The 14,465-nt window shown below is 50.9% G+C and overlaps 1 protein-coding gene across 1 annotated transcript in view; it reads right to left on the reverse strand.

Annotated features, from left to right (window-relative positions):
* LOC136964555 (WD repeat-containing protein 7) overlaps positions 1–14,452 on the reverse strand; it is a 28,100-nt gene extending 13,648 nt beyond the window's left edge. Inside the window, exons 1-13 of the mRNA XM_067258713.1 lie at positions 14,317–14,452; positions 11,346–11,517; positions 11,051–11,157; positions 10,609–10,687; positions 10,338–10,512; positions 10,102–10,178; positions 9,879–9,998; positions 9,580–9,725; positions 9,365–9,467; positions 5,962–6,109; positions 5,044–5,292; positions 4,423–4,643; positions 1,861–2,056 (exon numbers count right to left, since the gene is read on the reverse strand). Coding sequence (XP_067114814.1) covers positions 1,861–2,056; positions 4,423–4,643; positions 5,044–5,292; positions 5,962–6,109; positions 9,365–9,467; positions 9,580–9,725; positions 9,879–9,998; positions 10,102–10,178; positions 10,338–10,512; positions 10,609–10,687; positions 11,051–11,157; positions 11,346–11,504 — 1,780 coding nt within the window. The 5' untranslated portion in view covers positions 11,505–11,517; positions 14,317–14,452. The remainder of the gene's footprint in view (positions 1–1,860; positions 2,057–4,422; positions 4,644–5,043; positions 5,293–5,961; positions 6,110–9,364; positions 9,468–9,579; positions 9,726–9,878; positions 9,999–10,101; positions 10,179–10,337; positions 10,513–10,608; positions 10,688–11,050; positions 11,158–11,345; positions 11,518–14,316) is intronic.
* Positions 14,453–14,465: the final 13 nt, after the last annotated feature.

Here is a 14,465-nt window from a genome sequence, read left to right on the forward strand (position 1 = left end):
ATTTCTCAAGTCTATGATCAGCAAGATCGCGCCCACTGGCAAGCGTGTTTGTGTCGTGATGATGATGCCTCACTACTTCTTCTTCTTCTTCTTCTCTGGAGTGAGTTACACTCTGTCCATTACAGCTGAGGCGGGAGAAAAAACACTGAGTGGAGGAAATCTGGCCGTCAGTAATGAGTCTATAAATGGAAAGCTTTAGAGCCTGTTTGCTTCCCTCGCTGCTCCTTTCAAGTGGCCGGAGCCCAACCTCAGGGATCATTACACCCCCCCCCCCACCCCCTCCCCTCCACCCCCCCCCCCCCACACACACACGTCCCTTACCTCCCCATGCGCGCTATCCCCATCCCCTCGTTCCAAGACTCTCCTCCACCTACCCCCCCCCCTCCTCTCCCCCCCCCCCCCCCCCCACACACACACACACACACGTCCTTACCTCCCCATGCGCGCTATCCCATCCCCTCGTTCCAAAGACTCTCCTCCACCTACCCCCCCCCCCCTCCTCTCCCCAGAACCTCACCCATGCCAGCCCCCGCCCCCCCCCCCCCCCGCCCCCTCCTCCAGCCGCCTCTCCGCAGTCCTCGAGTAGCAGGGCTGAGCCCTACTCAGCACCAACAACAGCCATAACCAGCTTTAAGGGCCTGCATAAACACACTAATGCGCTAATGCAGTCACAGCAGAGACGCAACATTTAGGGAAATGTTTGGTAAGTGCTCGCTCCCTCCCTCTCTTCCTCCTCCTCCCCCCCCCCCCCCCCCACCCCCGGTCCATCCACCATCACTGCTTCCAGGGCAGCATGAGGGCAATTAAATCTCTCTAATGTTGTAAGAGTGCTGCACGGCTTATACGTGCTGTATGCGGATGGCCGATGCAGGCATGTATTATTCATCTGGTCAGAGAGAGACAGAGAAGTGTTTGTGTGTGTGTCTGTGTGTGTGTGTACTGTCTGTCTGTGTGTGTACCGTTAGCATTTACGAAGGTGGAGTGGGGGGGGGGAGGGGGGGGTGGGGGGTAGGGGTGGAGGGAGATCACGGAGCGTGAACATCGTAAAAGGTGGTGGGAAACACAAGGCTAGCGCTGCCCTGGCAGTTTTTAGCCTGGCGCTGTCCACAAGGGGAACCAGGGAATCAATGCTAATGGCAAGCTAGCTTCCTCCTCCAAGACAGGCTACAAAGCAGCTAATGGTCCGCCGATTCATATTAATCACCAGGCACGGAGAAAGCAGGGAAACTCAAATTAAACCATGGGTATCCGTGAACGCCGTCGACCAATAAGGGTTCTCTTGCGCGATGAACGCGACAGAAGATGCTTCTTTCTGGGGCAAAACGTTACGTGAAATAGCCCTTGACAAAAATGACAGCCATTTCGTAAATGAAGTGCAGCATGGATTCATTCGATAATGCCCAACACCGTGGCTTCACGATCATTCGATTAACAGGCTGAAGAGGGCTCTTTAGGACTAATGCGCCGATATTTCAGTGAGACGTTCCTTAATGAGAAAGCAAAGAACCACGCTGGGAATCCGTTTTCTAAACATCGTTAACTGTGTTTACAAAGCAAGTGCTGTAGGACAGTAGAAGTAGGATGTAAGGCATACTGTTAGTATATGTAGCAGGGTGTCTGTCTCCAACTCTACATCTCCTTGCCTCTGTCCCCCTCCCCCGTCCTCCTCCCCGTCCTCCTCCCCGTCCTCCTCCCCGTCCTCCTCCCCGTCCTCCTCCCCGTCCTCCTCCCCGTCCTCCTCCCTGTCCACCTCCCTGTCCACCTCCCTGTTCCCCTCTCCATCCACCTCCCTGTCCCTCTTTGACCCCGCCCCCCTCCGTCCCTTCCTTCCCCCTCCATCCCCAGCCGTGTCCGTCTCACCTGTGTCCATCTGCCAGACGTACACGGAGCCGTCCGAGCAGCCCACCACCAGGTAGTCGTCGCACGGGCGCCACTTGATGACCTGGATGGGGAAGAGGTGACGCGACGCCAGCATGATGCACTTCCTCTCCCGCAGGCTGAGCAGGCCCACCGAGTGGTCACTGGCCACGGAGCAGACGCAGTGCTGCACCCGCGTCTGCAGGGGGCGAGAGGGAGAGGGAGAGAGAGCGAGAGACAGAGAGGGGAAGAGAGACAGGGGGAGGGAAAGAGGGCAAGAGAGAGGAGGGGAGAGAGAGAGAGAGGTCATTAGCGGATGGAGGACCACGCTGGGAATTTCTGGGATACTTGATCTTGATATCATAGCGGGGACATTGAGCTCATATGCATGTCGATATTTGATTCTTTCAGATGTTATATCTGTGGTGGATTTTTGAGGGCTTTTGTAAGAGGTCAAACTTGAGCGCGACATTGCCGAGGGCGTAACGAGGTGGCATTGTCAGATGTCGCAAACGATAGGTCAGGAAACACAACCTGACCCTTCATTTGCGGTGATGAAAACAGAACGGCGTGAACGCCATCTCCATAGCAACGGGAAACACAATTCCCCTGGACCATTCTGTTTAAGGTCATTCCTCCAGGTCTGTATGTTGGCATCTTAACAATATAACCCCCCCCCCCCCCCCCCCCCCCCCCCCCCCACCCCTCCCGTCATTTAATGACTCGAGTTTCCTCTGACTTGGTTGCTGGGCAGAAATAACTCGACAAGTGAACATCTCCCCCCCCACCCCCACCCCCCCCACCCCCTTCAGCACTGGCGCGCGGCAGTTAACAATGGAGGTCTGATGAGTAGGCTGCCCAGGGCCTCGTGGGACTAAATCCCAGGCAGCCGTCTCCTCCGCAGACAGGATAAGGGATGACACCCCGCTTTACCAGCAGCAGCCTTGGAAGCTCCGACGGCCGCCGAGCGCATGAAATACAGCCTCGGAGAGTCCAAAACACAACAATCCGGCAGCTTATATCACACACACACACACAGAGAGACATAGGGTGGAGGACACGGCACACTCTGGTAAAACGAGACACAGGGCCACAAGGCCAGTAAATATTCCTCTCAAAAATAAATACGAGAATCCCATTTGTCTGTCAGGTGGACAGGCGGGGGGGAGGGTGGGGGGAGGAAAGGGGATGAGTGGAGTGGGGGCGGCGGGGGCGGCGGGGGGTGGAGGCACTGAGAGCAGACTAAATTGAAGTGGAGATGTGTACTGACAGGCAATGTTCTTAAGTGTTGATGTAGCACCATAGGAAACCTTGACCATGAGAGAGGGCCTGAGAGGAGAGAGAGAGAGACCAGGAGGAGAGGCGAGGGGCTGTCAGACCCAGCAAGGACACATCACTCTTCATCACTGTCACCCTCCTCCCAACCAGGCAACAACCACAGGACAATTATGCATGTGCTCCACACCAGACCCAGGGCTAACTAGCCAGGCTAGCTAATACACCACACCAGAACCAGGGCCAACTAAGCAGCTAACTAACACCGCGTCAAGGCTAGGGCTAACTACCCAGGCCAACAGCACCACACCAGCCCCAGAGCCAACAAAACAGGTAACATAAAACACAGGGCTCACTAACTAAGCGAAGATCCCATTTCGAAGCTACCTAATACCCCCTTACCAAAAGGTGATGCCTAACAGACGCAACGTGGGCCTACAACCAAGCTGCCTGTGGGGTTTGTCTGAAATACAGGGACCATTTAACACTCCTGTCCGCACTCAGCAGTGCTCAGGAGGAGAATACTTTGCCGAGTGAGCTTTATGGTCCAATAAGATGGGATCGCTGTATAGGGGGAGGGGGGAGAAGTGAATGGGGGAGGAGGAGGATGCCATGAGAAGAGGAGCGGGAATAGGGGGACGGAGGAGGAAGAGTAGGTGGAGAAGGAGTGCTGTCAGACAGACACATGTCTGCCGCAGGAGTTATGGATCCCACCAGCCTCTCTCTCTCTCATGTATCAATTAAATGCCCCGCTCCTTAAGTACGGCTATCGACGTGCTATAAAGTAGCCGCATAACTAAGCAGGTCATTAAGCCGGAGGTAATTCTCAGCCAGCCTTATTTACAGTTTGAACGGTAATGGACACCGATACCTCGCCTGTCAATCACAGAGACTGATACATGGTGGTGGAGGAAGTGGAGGGGGCGGGGCTTGACAGGCATCCTCTTCCAAGAAGCAAGAATGAGGCGACGCTATGGAATATCCAAGGCAAGGGGCCGGGCTACAATCAATTAGCACGCTCAGGTCCCGCCTCCGTTAGGTGACGGACAGGAACAAGCCGGGGCTGCGAGTGGGGTTGGATCCAACTGAGAAACCAAGAACCACTAGGTAACTCTCCATCAGTACACTCAAGTAAAATAATAGCAGGGATTGGCTGGAGAAAAAGGACCACAACATACTATCACTTCAATCAATTCAATTCAATTTTATGTAAAGACCATTCAAAATAAGGTAAAACAACTGCCGATAACAGGGTATGAATCGGAGGGTGGAGAGGCCGAGCAGACTCACGCTGCAGTTCTCTGGTGGCACCAGCAGCTGGGTGATCTCCCCCCCGTGGACACAGAAGATGTGCTTCATCTCGCCCGTGAAGATGTCCCACACGATGACGGAGAAGTCCACGCCGCCGGACACCAGCGAGCGCTGGTCGTAGCGCGGGGACACCTGGTGGGGGTACAGCAGGCAGGTCACCTTGTTGCGGTGGCCCCTCAGGGTGCGGTGGGGAGGCCAACCTGGGGCGGAGAGACAGAAACACACCAGACGCACGTTAGCATGGTCTGAATAGTAGCGAATGGAAAGTTGCGCGACATAGCATCAGTATCTTGTTTTTTGGGGGTTTTTTTTACACACGATCACAAATGATCGGACGTACTTATACGGGAAATGAAAAACCCTACCCCCACCTCACCCCTTCACCACCCAACCCCTTCACCACCTCACCCCTTCACCACCCCACCCCTTCACCACCCCACCACCCCACCCCTTCACCACCTCACCCCTTCACCACCCCACCCCTTCACCACCTCACCCCTTCACCACCTCACCCCTTCACCACCTCACCCCTTCACCACCCCACCCCTTCACCACCCCACCCCTTCACCCCTTCACCACCCCACCCCTTCACCACCTCACCTCTGCGCAGCATGTGCTCCCCCTGCAGCAGCTGGACGATGGCGGTCTGGGTGGCGGGCACCAGGATGATGCTGCCGTCCTCGCGCCCGCACACCAGTCTGCCCTGGGAGGGGATGTACACACTGGCCGTCACCTTGATGGGCTCCTCCACGCCGGGCGTGACGCTCAGCTGGTCGATGATGCCGGCCGACAGCGGGGCCAGCTTGTCGAAGGCCTCCTGGAGACTGATGGTGGAGGACACCTGCAGCTCTGGGACACCCCCCGGGGAGATCGTTTGTAAATACGATGGATCGATGGATCGATGGACTCTTTATTTAACTTTGTCGTCTACGGGACAGGAACTGTGCTGAGGGGTTTGGTGGAAGGCGGTGTCATCCGTCTCAGCGTTCTGGGGTGGGCTAAGGTTGTTTTAAGACTGTGTGCTTGTGGTTGTTTTAAGAGATGTGGAGAAGCTGTACCCTGAGGACTACTTCTACGTTATGGCCACTAGATGTCATGTTATTTCCAATGTGATCCAACGCTGTTCCCTGTGCGACTCCTAATACTAAACAGTTATAAGTCAGTGGCAAAAGACACATTTTAGGATCAAAAGGATCAGAAGCTAAACGACCTCAAACCACTGGGATATCAGCAACCTCCAAAATCACCCTCAGACCGAGGCGTTCTCTCCACAACGTCAACCAACTGACAATTACTGAGGTTGGCGAGATTTTGGTCTCTTGCACCACCTAGTGATCGACGGGTAACCCCCAGCAAACACCGGCAGACGAAGCGAAAGTATTTACAGTCAGCATAAAACGAGTACCTTAATATACACCCAAGACGAGAGACGTCAAACACAACAGCACAGGGTTATACGTGTTCCGTGTGAAGAGTCGGGGATTGGAAGCCTCTCCCACGGAGAGAGTGAGTGCACACCTGCGGCGGAGGCCGGGGGCCGCGGAGGGGAGGCGTCGGGGATGCTCCACAGGGAGAGGCGTCCGGCAGAATCCCCCTGCACCAGCAGCTTGTGGAAGGGCTCGCGGCGGCCGTAGAAGAACCGCGTCACCGGGGGGCAGATGAGAAGCTGGGGGGGGGGCACAGACCAGACCGTGTTAGCACCACGTCTGGGGACAGGGAGGGGGGGGGGGGGGGGGGGGACAAGCTCTAGACAGCATAGCAGGGGGGGCCAGAGAGGAAATCGATCGGGGGGGGGGCTATCTATAACTATGGAAGAGCTTCCCAGAAACTTTGTAGCACTATTGTCATCTGAACTCTTTTGACTTAGTGCTAGTAAGCTTTTGGAGAGCTCACCCAACATCCTTTATGATAATATTGGGTACAAACATTACCTTCAAGAGAAACACTTCAGCGTTGCATAAAGGGATTGTTTAGGAGGTCAAAGGTGAAAATGGGAGCAGGGTAGCAAAGGCTTGTTCTTACCAAGGATCTAAACAGACCACATGTCTGCTCGGGGCTAGAGGTGCTTGCAGAGGACAGAATATCATGCTCCGGGAAGTGCAGTTTACTTTTAGCTTTTAGAAATCCCATCACTTTACTCTTGTCTAGCTACAACATCTGAATGAACTGCCTAAAGCTCAAGGGCTTAGAATGTTATTTTTCATGCAATAACCTCATCTTAAATAGGGGTCCATTTAAACTCTGTGAGCAGCGAGGCACTGAATCATTTTGACAGAAATCAGCTTTACAACATTTGAAAAGAGAGAACTAATGTTGGGGGACACCATTAGGGACGACAGTGGTCTTTAACTTGGGATCTGCTTTTTGTTTGCCACAAACCTACGGAGACTGGATATCGATATGGGATGTGCGTGGTTAATGGTCCTTCACTGCCTGACCTTTTCTATGCAGGACCTTGGTCTTTTACTAGACCAATTTACCCTTGACAACTGTGTACCTGCAATAAAGAAAAAGGCACAGTGGCAAACAGGCTAACGAGGCCTCCCTTTTTTTCCAGGAAATGCTAGGGCTCCAAATGTGATTGTCACGGTAACGGAAAGGAATGGGATGGCAGCAGATCCCCCCGGTGGGTTATGGTGGCCTCTGTGGTTAGGTATGTCGTCTGACATGAGGTAGATGCTCAGAAAGGTCATGAGCAGGGCGTTGAGGGCCATGACTGGAAAGTGAGATCAAGAGGGAGGTGGAGGGGGGGGGGGGGGTCAGTCTCACCTTGACTTTCCAAAATGGCGGGATAGTCTTACCGCACATGAACGCGGCATTCACAGATTATGTGTATGTTCTCGTTTGCTGGTGTGTATTTCCTATTGTGTTCAGAGGCTAGTGAGGAAGAAGGTCTATGTGTGTACATTTATCGCCTGGGGAAGTGAGTGAGCATGAATATGTGAAGCAGGCTGTTGGACGAGTCGGGCTGCGCTTTATGCATCTGTGTGCGAACGTGAGAGTACGTCCGATTGTCTGAGCATCCTGGATGGCCACAGGGTTCATGCAAAGTGCCACCAAAGATCTTTAACCTTGCTTGGTCCTGCCTATTCAACCTTTTGGTCGAATCAGTCACGCACACACGCGCGCGCACACACACACACACACACACTCAAGCCATGGAGGCACTCGTCTCTGAACCACCAGTCAGATTTGATTTGAAAAAGTCTAACTAAACAGCCGTAAGATTTGAAACCAAGACTCCAGAGTAGTTTTCTGGAGCGCTAACCCTCGTGTTCTCTTCGGGTCATTCTGACCCATCAGTCATTGTGACCCACCGTCGTATTGCGACAACTTTACCGCATACAAAAACAAAGTGAAGCATTTTCTTTTAACCGTTGGGCTGTCTCAGACCCCCCACATTGCAAAGGTTAAAATAAAATAATTTTTATTTGTTTTTGTATTGGGTAAAAACAACGATGGTTCGTTATGAACCTTTGGGTCATGTGACCCGAAGGCAGCACAAGGGTTAAGACAAAGGAAGGAGAAGAGAGAAGCCACACAGAGAGCACTACAAGCACAGCTTCCATCTCTCTTCCACGGCTTCAATTACAAGGTCCTAGCATGAGCAATAGGTCACCTTTCCCAATGACCCTATCCTGGGTCATTGATATTACAGTTTGGGGGGGGGGGGGGGGGGGGGAATACTAAATAGAATGTCTAATCATACAATATCTTTCACTGCTACAGCAACAAATCTGGGCTTTTGTTCATCTGAAAAACCGGGGCAATTTGTGTCTCATGAAAAAGCAGCTTTGGGACTTTGCATGCATCTTCTCCCATTTGAAGATAAATGAGGGGAAAAATGGTTTGGAGAGTGTTTAGTGGGAAGAGCATGGAACCAGGGTGAGCCAATGAGAGTTGTGGGAACTGACTATCAGACAGCATCGGAGAGGCGCACACATCACACGTCGCCCTGGAGGCGTCCAATCACTGTTCAGTTCGCTACCGGGTTTTGGAGACACTGTAACACAGTGTGATTTGGATTGACCGACATCCAGCATAAACTACGTCATGCGAGTCAATCAGAGAGTCATCACAAGTGTTGTCGCTTCAAATGAAAAGGCATTCGTCCGGCAAAAACGTTTCCAATTCGTTGAAGTTCCGAGATTTTAGGATTTTGTTTGCATGCTAATTTGTGGATCAAAACGGTGGCCAGAAAAAAGGAGGGGCAAGGCATGTGTCCGAGCCCTTCTGCCCCCCCCCCCCCCCCCCCGTGACTGAACCCCTGATTGGAAGCGTGAGGAGCCCCCTGTGGTCGGCCAGAGTGCGCCTCTCTCCTGCTGTACACTGGGGCTTACTGGTGCCTCTAGAGGCTGGTGGTGGTATAGCAGCTCTGGGATGTAGAGCTCCAAGTCGCACTCGTTGGCAGGGAGGCACAGCATGTCTACCCCCTCACCACCCCCCTCAATCTGAGGGCGGGCCCCGGGGGCCGAGGTGGGGGTGGGGTGTGGGGAGTAGGGGGAGGGGGGGTTGACAGTAGACAGAGATCAAAAGAATTGTAACAAAATCAACACAAAAAGCACAGACAGCAAATTAATACATACACAGGCTAAAGGTCCTAAAGAAATTACACAAAATACACCATGAAGACAAAACATAACACTCACTAACAACATATGACACCAAGGTACTTTAAAAAAGATGGCACTGGCACTGCCTAGTTATGTCAAATGGCACCTGCTACAACCGATTCATGCTCAATTCAAATGTGTGTGGGGGGGGGGGGGAAGTGTTGCGGGTTTAAAAAGGTCCTCCGTGACGTAGAAACAGATCTTTTTTTGTATTCTAGATCAGCTCTCCTGAACCTCTGTACCAGAATGTGTGACAGAGTGATGGACACTGAACAGGGAGGAGGAGAGGATGAGGAGGAGGGATTGACCTGCTTGTCGGAGCGGTCTGCGATGCTGTACACGAGAGGCGGGATGGAGCCTTCGGTGGTCTTGCCCACGTCGCTGCGGAAGTGTTCGCTGGCGGGCAGGCAGCTAGGGAGACACACACACACACACACAGGTTGGGGGTCAGCTCACACACACGTTCCACAAAGACGATCGTGTCGACAACGTCAATTCCAGAGGGGTTTGTCGTCCGTGTCACCTGGCAGGGAGTTTGTAGATGTAGCTGCAGCCGTCCTCAGTCCAGATGATGACCTTGTCGGCGGCGATGAACTCTCCCCCTGTCCACGCCTGGTCATTCTCACTGGGCACCGAGCACAGCAGCGAGTAGTCTCCCGCGTCAAACACCTGCCACACGCATACAAGCACGTGCACAATGTCAGAACTCTTACCGGGCTATTTGCCGACAGGTCATGGCGCAAGGTTATCTTCTCGTGTCTGATCTGGTCTTTCTGAGTGTCTGCATGAGGAGTCAGTGAGGAAGGCAGTTTGGCCGCTCACCCTCCAGTACTTGGAGCACACCACCAGCAGAGACAGCTGTGTGAAGGTACAGAAGGAGATACTCTGGCAGCCCTGGCAGTAGATGGGCTTTGACTCCTCCTCGAACACAGGGTCCAGGTCCTAAACACACACACACACACGCGCGCGTATATTTATGTTTGAAGTCTTGTATTGCCGTCACATACCTGCATGGTGGGGTATCACGTAGAGTTCAGTACGGTACCTGCATCCTACTGACGTCAGCGGTGATAATCCACACCTTCAGTATCCCAGTGACCGACACAGCAACCACGGTGTCCTCTGTAAAAGGGGTCACAGAGACGTTTTTAAGCACACAAAACACAGACGGCACTGACATTTAATGACCCGAGCCTGCTGGTTTTACGCCTAGGGGCCTATGTCCACCACCAGAGGTAGGCAGGAGGGAACATCCGGCCTCCTGTCTGGTGATTGGCTGACCTTGCGTGCGGTGAGAGCGGATGACGCTCATGGAGCTGATCCAGTCGGGGGAGATCTTGGACACGAGGGAGTAGAGCACCTCCAGGCTGGTGGCGTCCACCACCAGGATCTCCGGGTAGTGGCCATGGCACAGCAGGCGGCCCTCGCGCTCCGTCCCGATGGCGAACTGGTAAAACTGGGGAGACGGACGGGGGAGAGTGGGGTCATTCTCCATGCTATGCTCTTGGGGAATGGGCATGGAGGGGGTGGGCACCATGTGGGAGAGCCCTACCTGGATCCCGGTGTGGGCACAGGCCAGCTTGGTGAACTCGATGCAGCGGCCGTCGTTGACGTCCCAAAGGCACATCTCCCTGCACGCAAAACACACGCTCACCAGGGAGAACCCGCCAGGAACACGCGCACACGGACAACCCTGCTTTGTACAGTCGCTGTTACCTTCTCCTGGTTCAGAATCCTTTTCCTTGACCTGGTGGTGGAGAAGAAAGACTACTCGCGTCCATGTAACAGTCGAGTAACTGTACATGGACGCAACGAGAATCCTGTCCACTCCAACGTCAAAGTATCTATTATGGAACGGAGCGCTTGTGCTTTCTAGCGTCACCCCCCCAGTTTCTCCTGCACTGCTGAGCTCTTGCCCCCTGGGGCGACGAAAGGATTCCCACTTCTCTCTCCCGCTCTGCGTGTGTGTGTTTACGGCGAGGCTCACTACTCACCCGCTCTCTGAGGCGCTGACGATGTACTGCTTGTCGCTGCCCGGACTGGCTTTGGACAGGCATGTGATGGAGGCGGTGTGGCCAAACAGCATGGCCCTGGGACAGATCTGCATACAGCACGCCGGTTTGTTAACATGCACTAAATGACAGGTCATGACAGGCAACCCCATATCGATAATGTCCCCGTTATAATACCTGATCATGCAGATTGAATTTGGACTTTTTTTCTCAGTAAGAGGCTGCAGGTTTAATATTGTCGTCTCCGGCATGTCGTCCTGAGTGTTTTAAATCTTACCTCCAGGTCAGAGGTCATGTCCCAGATGCAGATCTGTCCGTCGTGGCAGCCCGTGATGATGGTGGCCAGGTCATCCATCACCAGCAGGCTGGAGATGCAGTGAGTGGGCGCCGTGCGGCCCCACAGCACTATGGGTAGAACCAAGTTGTTTCCCGACATGGTTTCTCTTGCGCTGAGAAAGAGAAAAGAGGCAGGTGAGTTGGTGAGTGAGTGAGTGAGTGAGTGAGTGAGTGAGTGAGTGAGTGAGTGAGTGAGTGAGTGAGTGGAGAGTTCATGCCAGTTCATGTTCACATGGTTGGAACACTAGGGTCAGAGACAGGAATTATTGGCACATTAGAGTAGTTTAAGATCAATTCAGTCTCCAATTTTATCCTCTACACAAAAATCTATTCAGAAGGTCATCTAAACAGTGAGTTTGTAATCTCAATGAGATTGTAATCTCAGCCTGTCAGACCTCAGTGATTATTAGGATACATCATAACAATACCACAAAATGATCCTTTCAGTGGGGGCAGGCCTGTTGAACCCGGATTCAATCCTTCTTGTTGTAGATATAGCCTAAAACTAAGATACGTACTTACTTTACAACAACAAAAAACATTTGCCACCTCAAAACTAAAGACCCAACACTGACCAATTAATAAAAAAGAAGACTGTTTTTTTAAGATCCTCTCAATACTTTGCTTATGAGACCCTTCCCTAAATCGAGCCAAACATCCAAACAGGACAACACTGTTTGGCAAACCCTATTTGTAACCAGTTACATGAACATCAGTTATGTCAGTGTTATGCAATCCATATTGATTGCATCCCTGTGGTGGCTCTTCTGCATTAGTCACCAGCATACCAAATAATGTGAGAGCATGAGAATATTCCTCACAAAACTATAGCCTCATAGTAAAGGACATTTTGAGAAAAGAAATGCATTAGCCTACCCTAATACACATCTAGGCTAATAAAATGAATGGAATATGTTTTATTGGGCGGTTGGTCATCAGTCTCTCAACCAACAGGTGACATCCCAGTTGCTTAGCAAAAAGTTCCTAGCTAAAGAAACGAAAGATACGATTTCTACAAGCCTAGTCAGAATTCCTTCACCATTTTCCTTTTCTTTCATATCTGAGCAAACAAGCACAATGGCCTACTACAGCCGATGCCTCATGAATACAAAAGACTAGTACAGTATGGTAGAGAGGGTAGCACAATACCTGGTACATTCATGCCTTCTCAGGGTGAACTTCAACCTTCGAAACATCACTTTCATCTTCGCAATCTGCAACAGCTTCATTCTGAAAACCTGATATTGGACCCTTCTACTCAAACGACGAACGCAAAAACAATCTCTGTCGCTCTATGAAGGATTCCACTCTGCAGTCTGAACAGCAAGTTAGACACACGGCTTTCAATGTGTGGGCTGCCAATCCATCCACAGGCTTTCAAAGCAATCAATACACAGTCACACATTCCAAAGCAGAAGACTAAACTAGTCGTGTGTAGGTTGATCCATAGATTGAGGTTACTGTGCAGCCAACCAAAGTGTGGAATGAACCAAAATAATCTATGGTTATGCTATTGGTTCATCTGACAGACTTCAGGAGATACAGAAAGGCTAAAGCAAAATCTTTAGGGTGAGATAAGGGTACGTTGATGCTTGCATCCTGGCTTGCATTACATTGTATCTCTCTTTCTGTCGAGCCAAACCGTCCAACACTGTATATTAGTTATTAGACTAACAATAATAAAGATGTGGTTTTAACTGATATTGTTGTGACAGCGTCAACTGCCATGTGGAAAAATAACCTGGTGTGATACGTCCAGTGTAGCATGCAGAAAACCTCCCTTCAAATGATATGGCCTAATGTGTCAGACATTAGGACATGTCACAGTTTGGGCTGTCTTGCTTTGAGGATATACCCTTACTGTATTACCAACTGGCAATGGGTTCTTCTCAGAGGTGACTCAAATGCTAAAACAGGCCTACTGAAACAGTAATGATCGGGAACAAGTCGTTTTCCAAATCTTAGCCTAAATGAGCTAGTTCTCCCAAAGGACTCAGGTTCATATAAGGTTGTAGCCTAAATACACAAGTTGATTTAAAGCAAGTGACTCCATACCTCCCCACAATATTATAATGCATTATATTTAATACAGCGAAATTGGCTTATAATCATCAGCTACCGTATGCCAGTCTCGTCTTGATTACTGCCGAGTGGTGGTGGTGTGTGTGATGATGCATGAAAACATTTTAACGATTAAGTGGCATGTTGCAAAGCAATAGACCCTTTATTGTGCGGATAGACGCAGAATGTTGGGCAGCTAAGTCCTTGAATAGGTTGATGTTAAAGACAGTGCTTGGATCTATGAAACCCTACCACAATAAGCTTATTTGCAGTGGAGAACGAACTGGTTGGCTAGATACTAGATAACGTCGATGGCTACAGCTAGATAGCTAACTAGCTACGTTGGTGAAATGAAAAACTGCAAATGATACAAACTCCTACGACACCTTGACAAACTACGAAATTAGAATGATATGGCTATATATATATGTGTGTGGATGTAGATAAGGACAGCCAATATCCATTTGTAAACATACAGAATTTGCTAACAACATAGAAGCAACCCTTCAAGCTAACTCGCGTCTGACATTGGGATATTTCTTTCATGGAGACGGGCTGTCCTGCGGCGCAGTTTGCATTAACTGTTGTGACCCAACATTAAACAATATGGGGTGAGAATTCAAGTTTGATCAAGGTAGATATATTATTTAATTTAAAATCCCATTTGTTATTCAAAACATATTCCCCAACTCAATGTGTGCATTATTTTCTAAATCCCCCGACAGTCATGTGACCCTGCAACACCCAAACGAACGTCGTTGGTGTAGCTAGCAAATGTAGCAATACCTTCAATGTCGTCGCTTCCGGGTTATAAAAACGGCTTTATGTGTCCATTGATAAATTTCACTTACCGGAAAATTACTCTATAGGGACATCCTTTTCTTGGGAAACTTCTTGATAAAAATTGTATATCCGAGTACGTCTAGAAAATTCTAAGACGCCTTGATATTTACCCTCTGCAGAGATCCTCTCTGCTCAGCTGATTACACGACAGCTGTTA

The sequence above is a fragment of the Osmerus mordax genome, chromosome 20, assembly GCF_038355195.1.
Source record: "Osmerus mordax isolate fOsmMor3 chromosome 20, fOsmMor3.pri, whole genome shotgun sequence".
Classification (NCBI taxonomy): Eukaryota; Metazoa; Chordata; class Actinopteri; order Osmeriformes; family Osmeridae; genus Osmerus; species Osmerus mordax.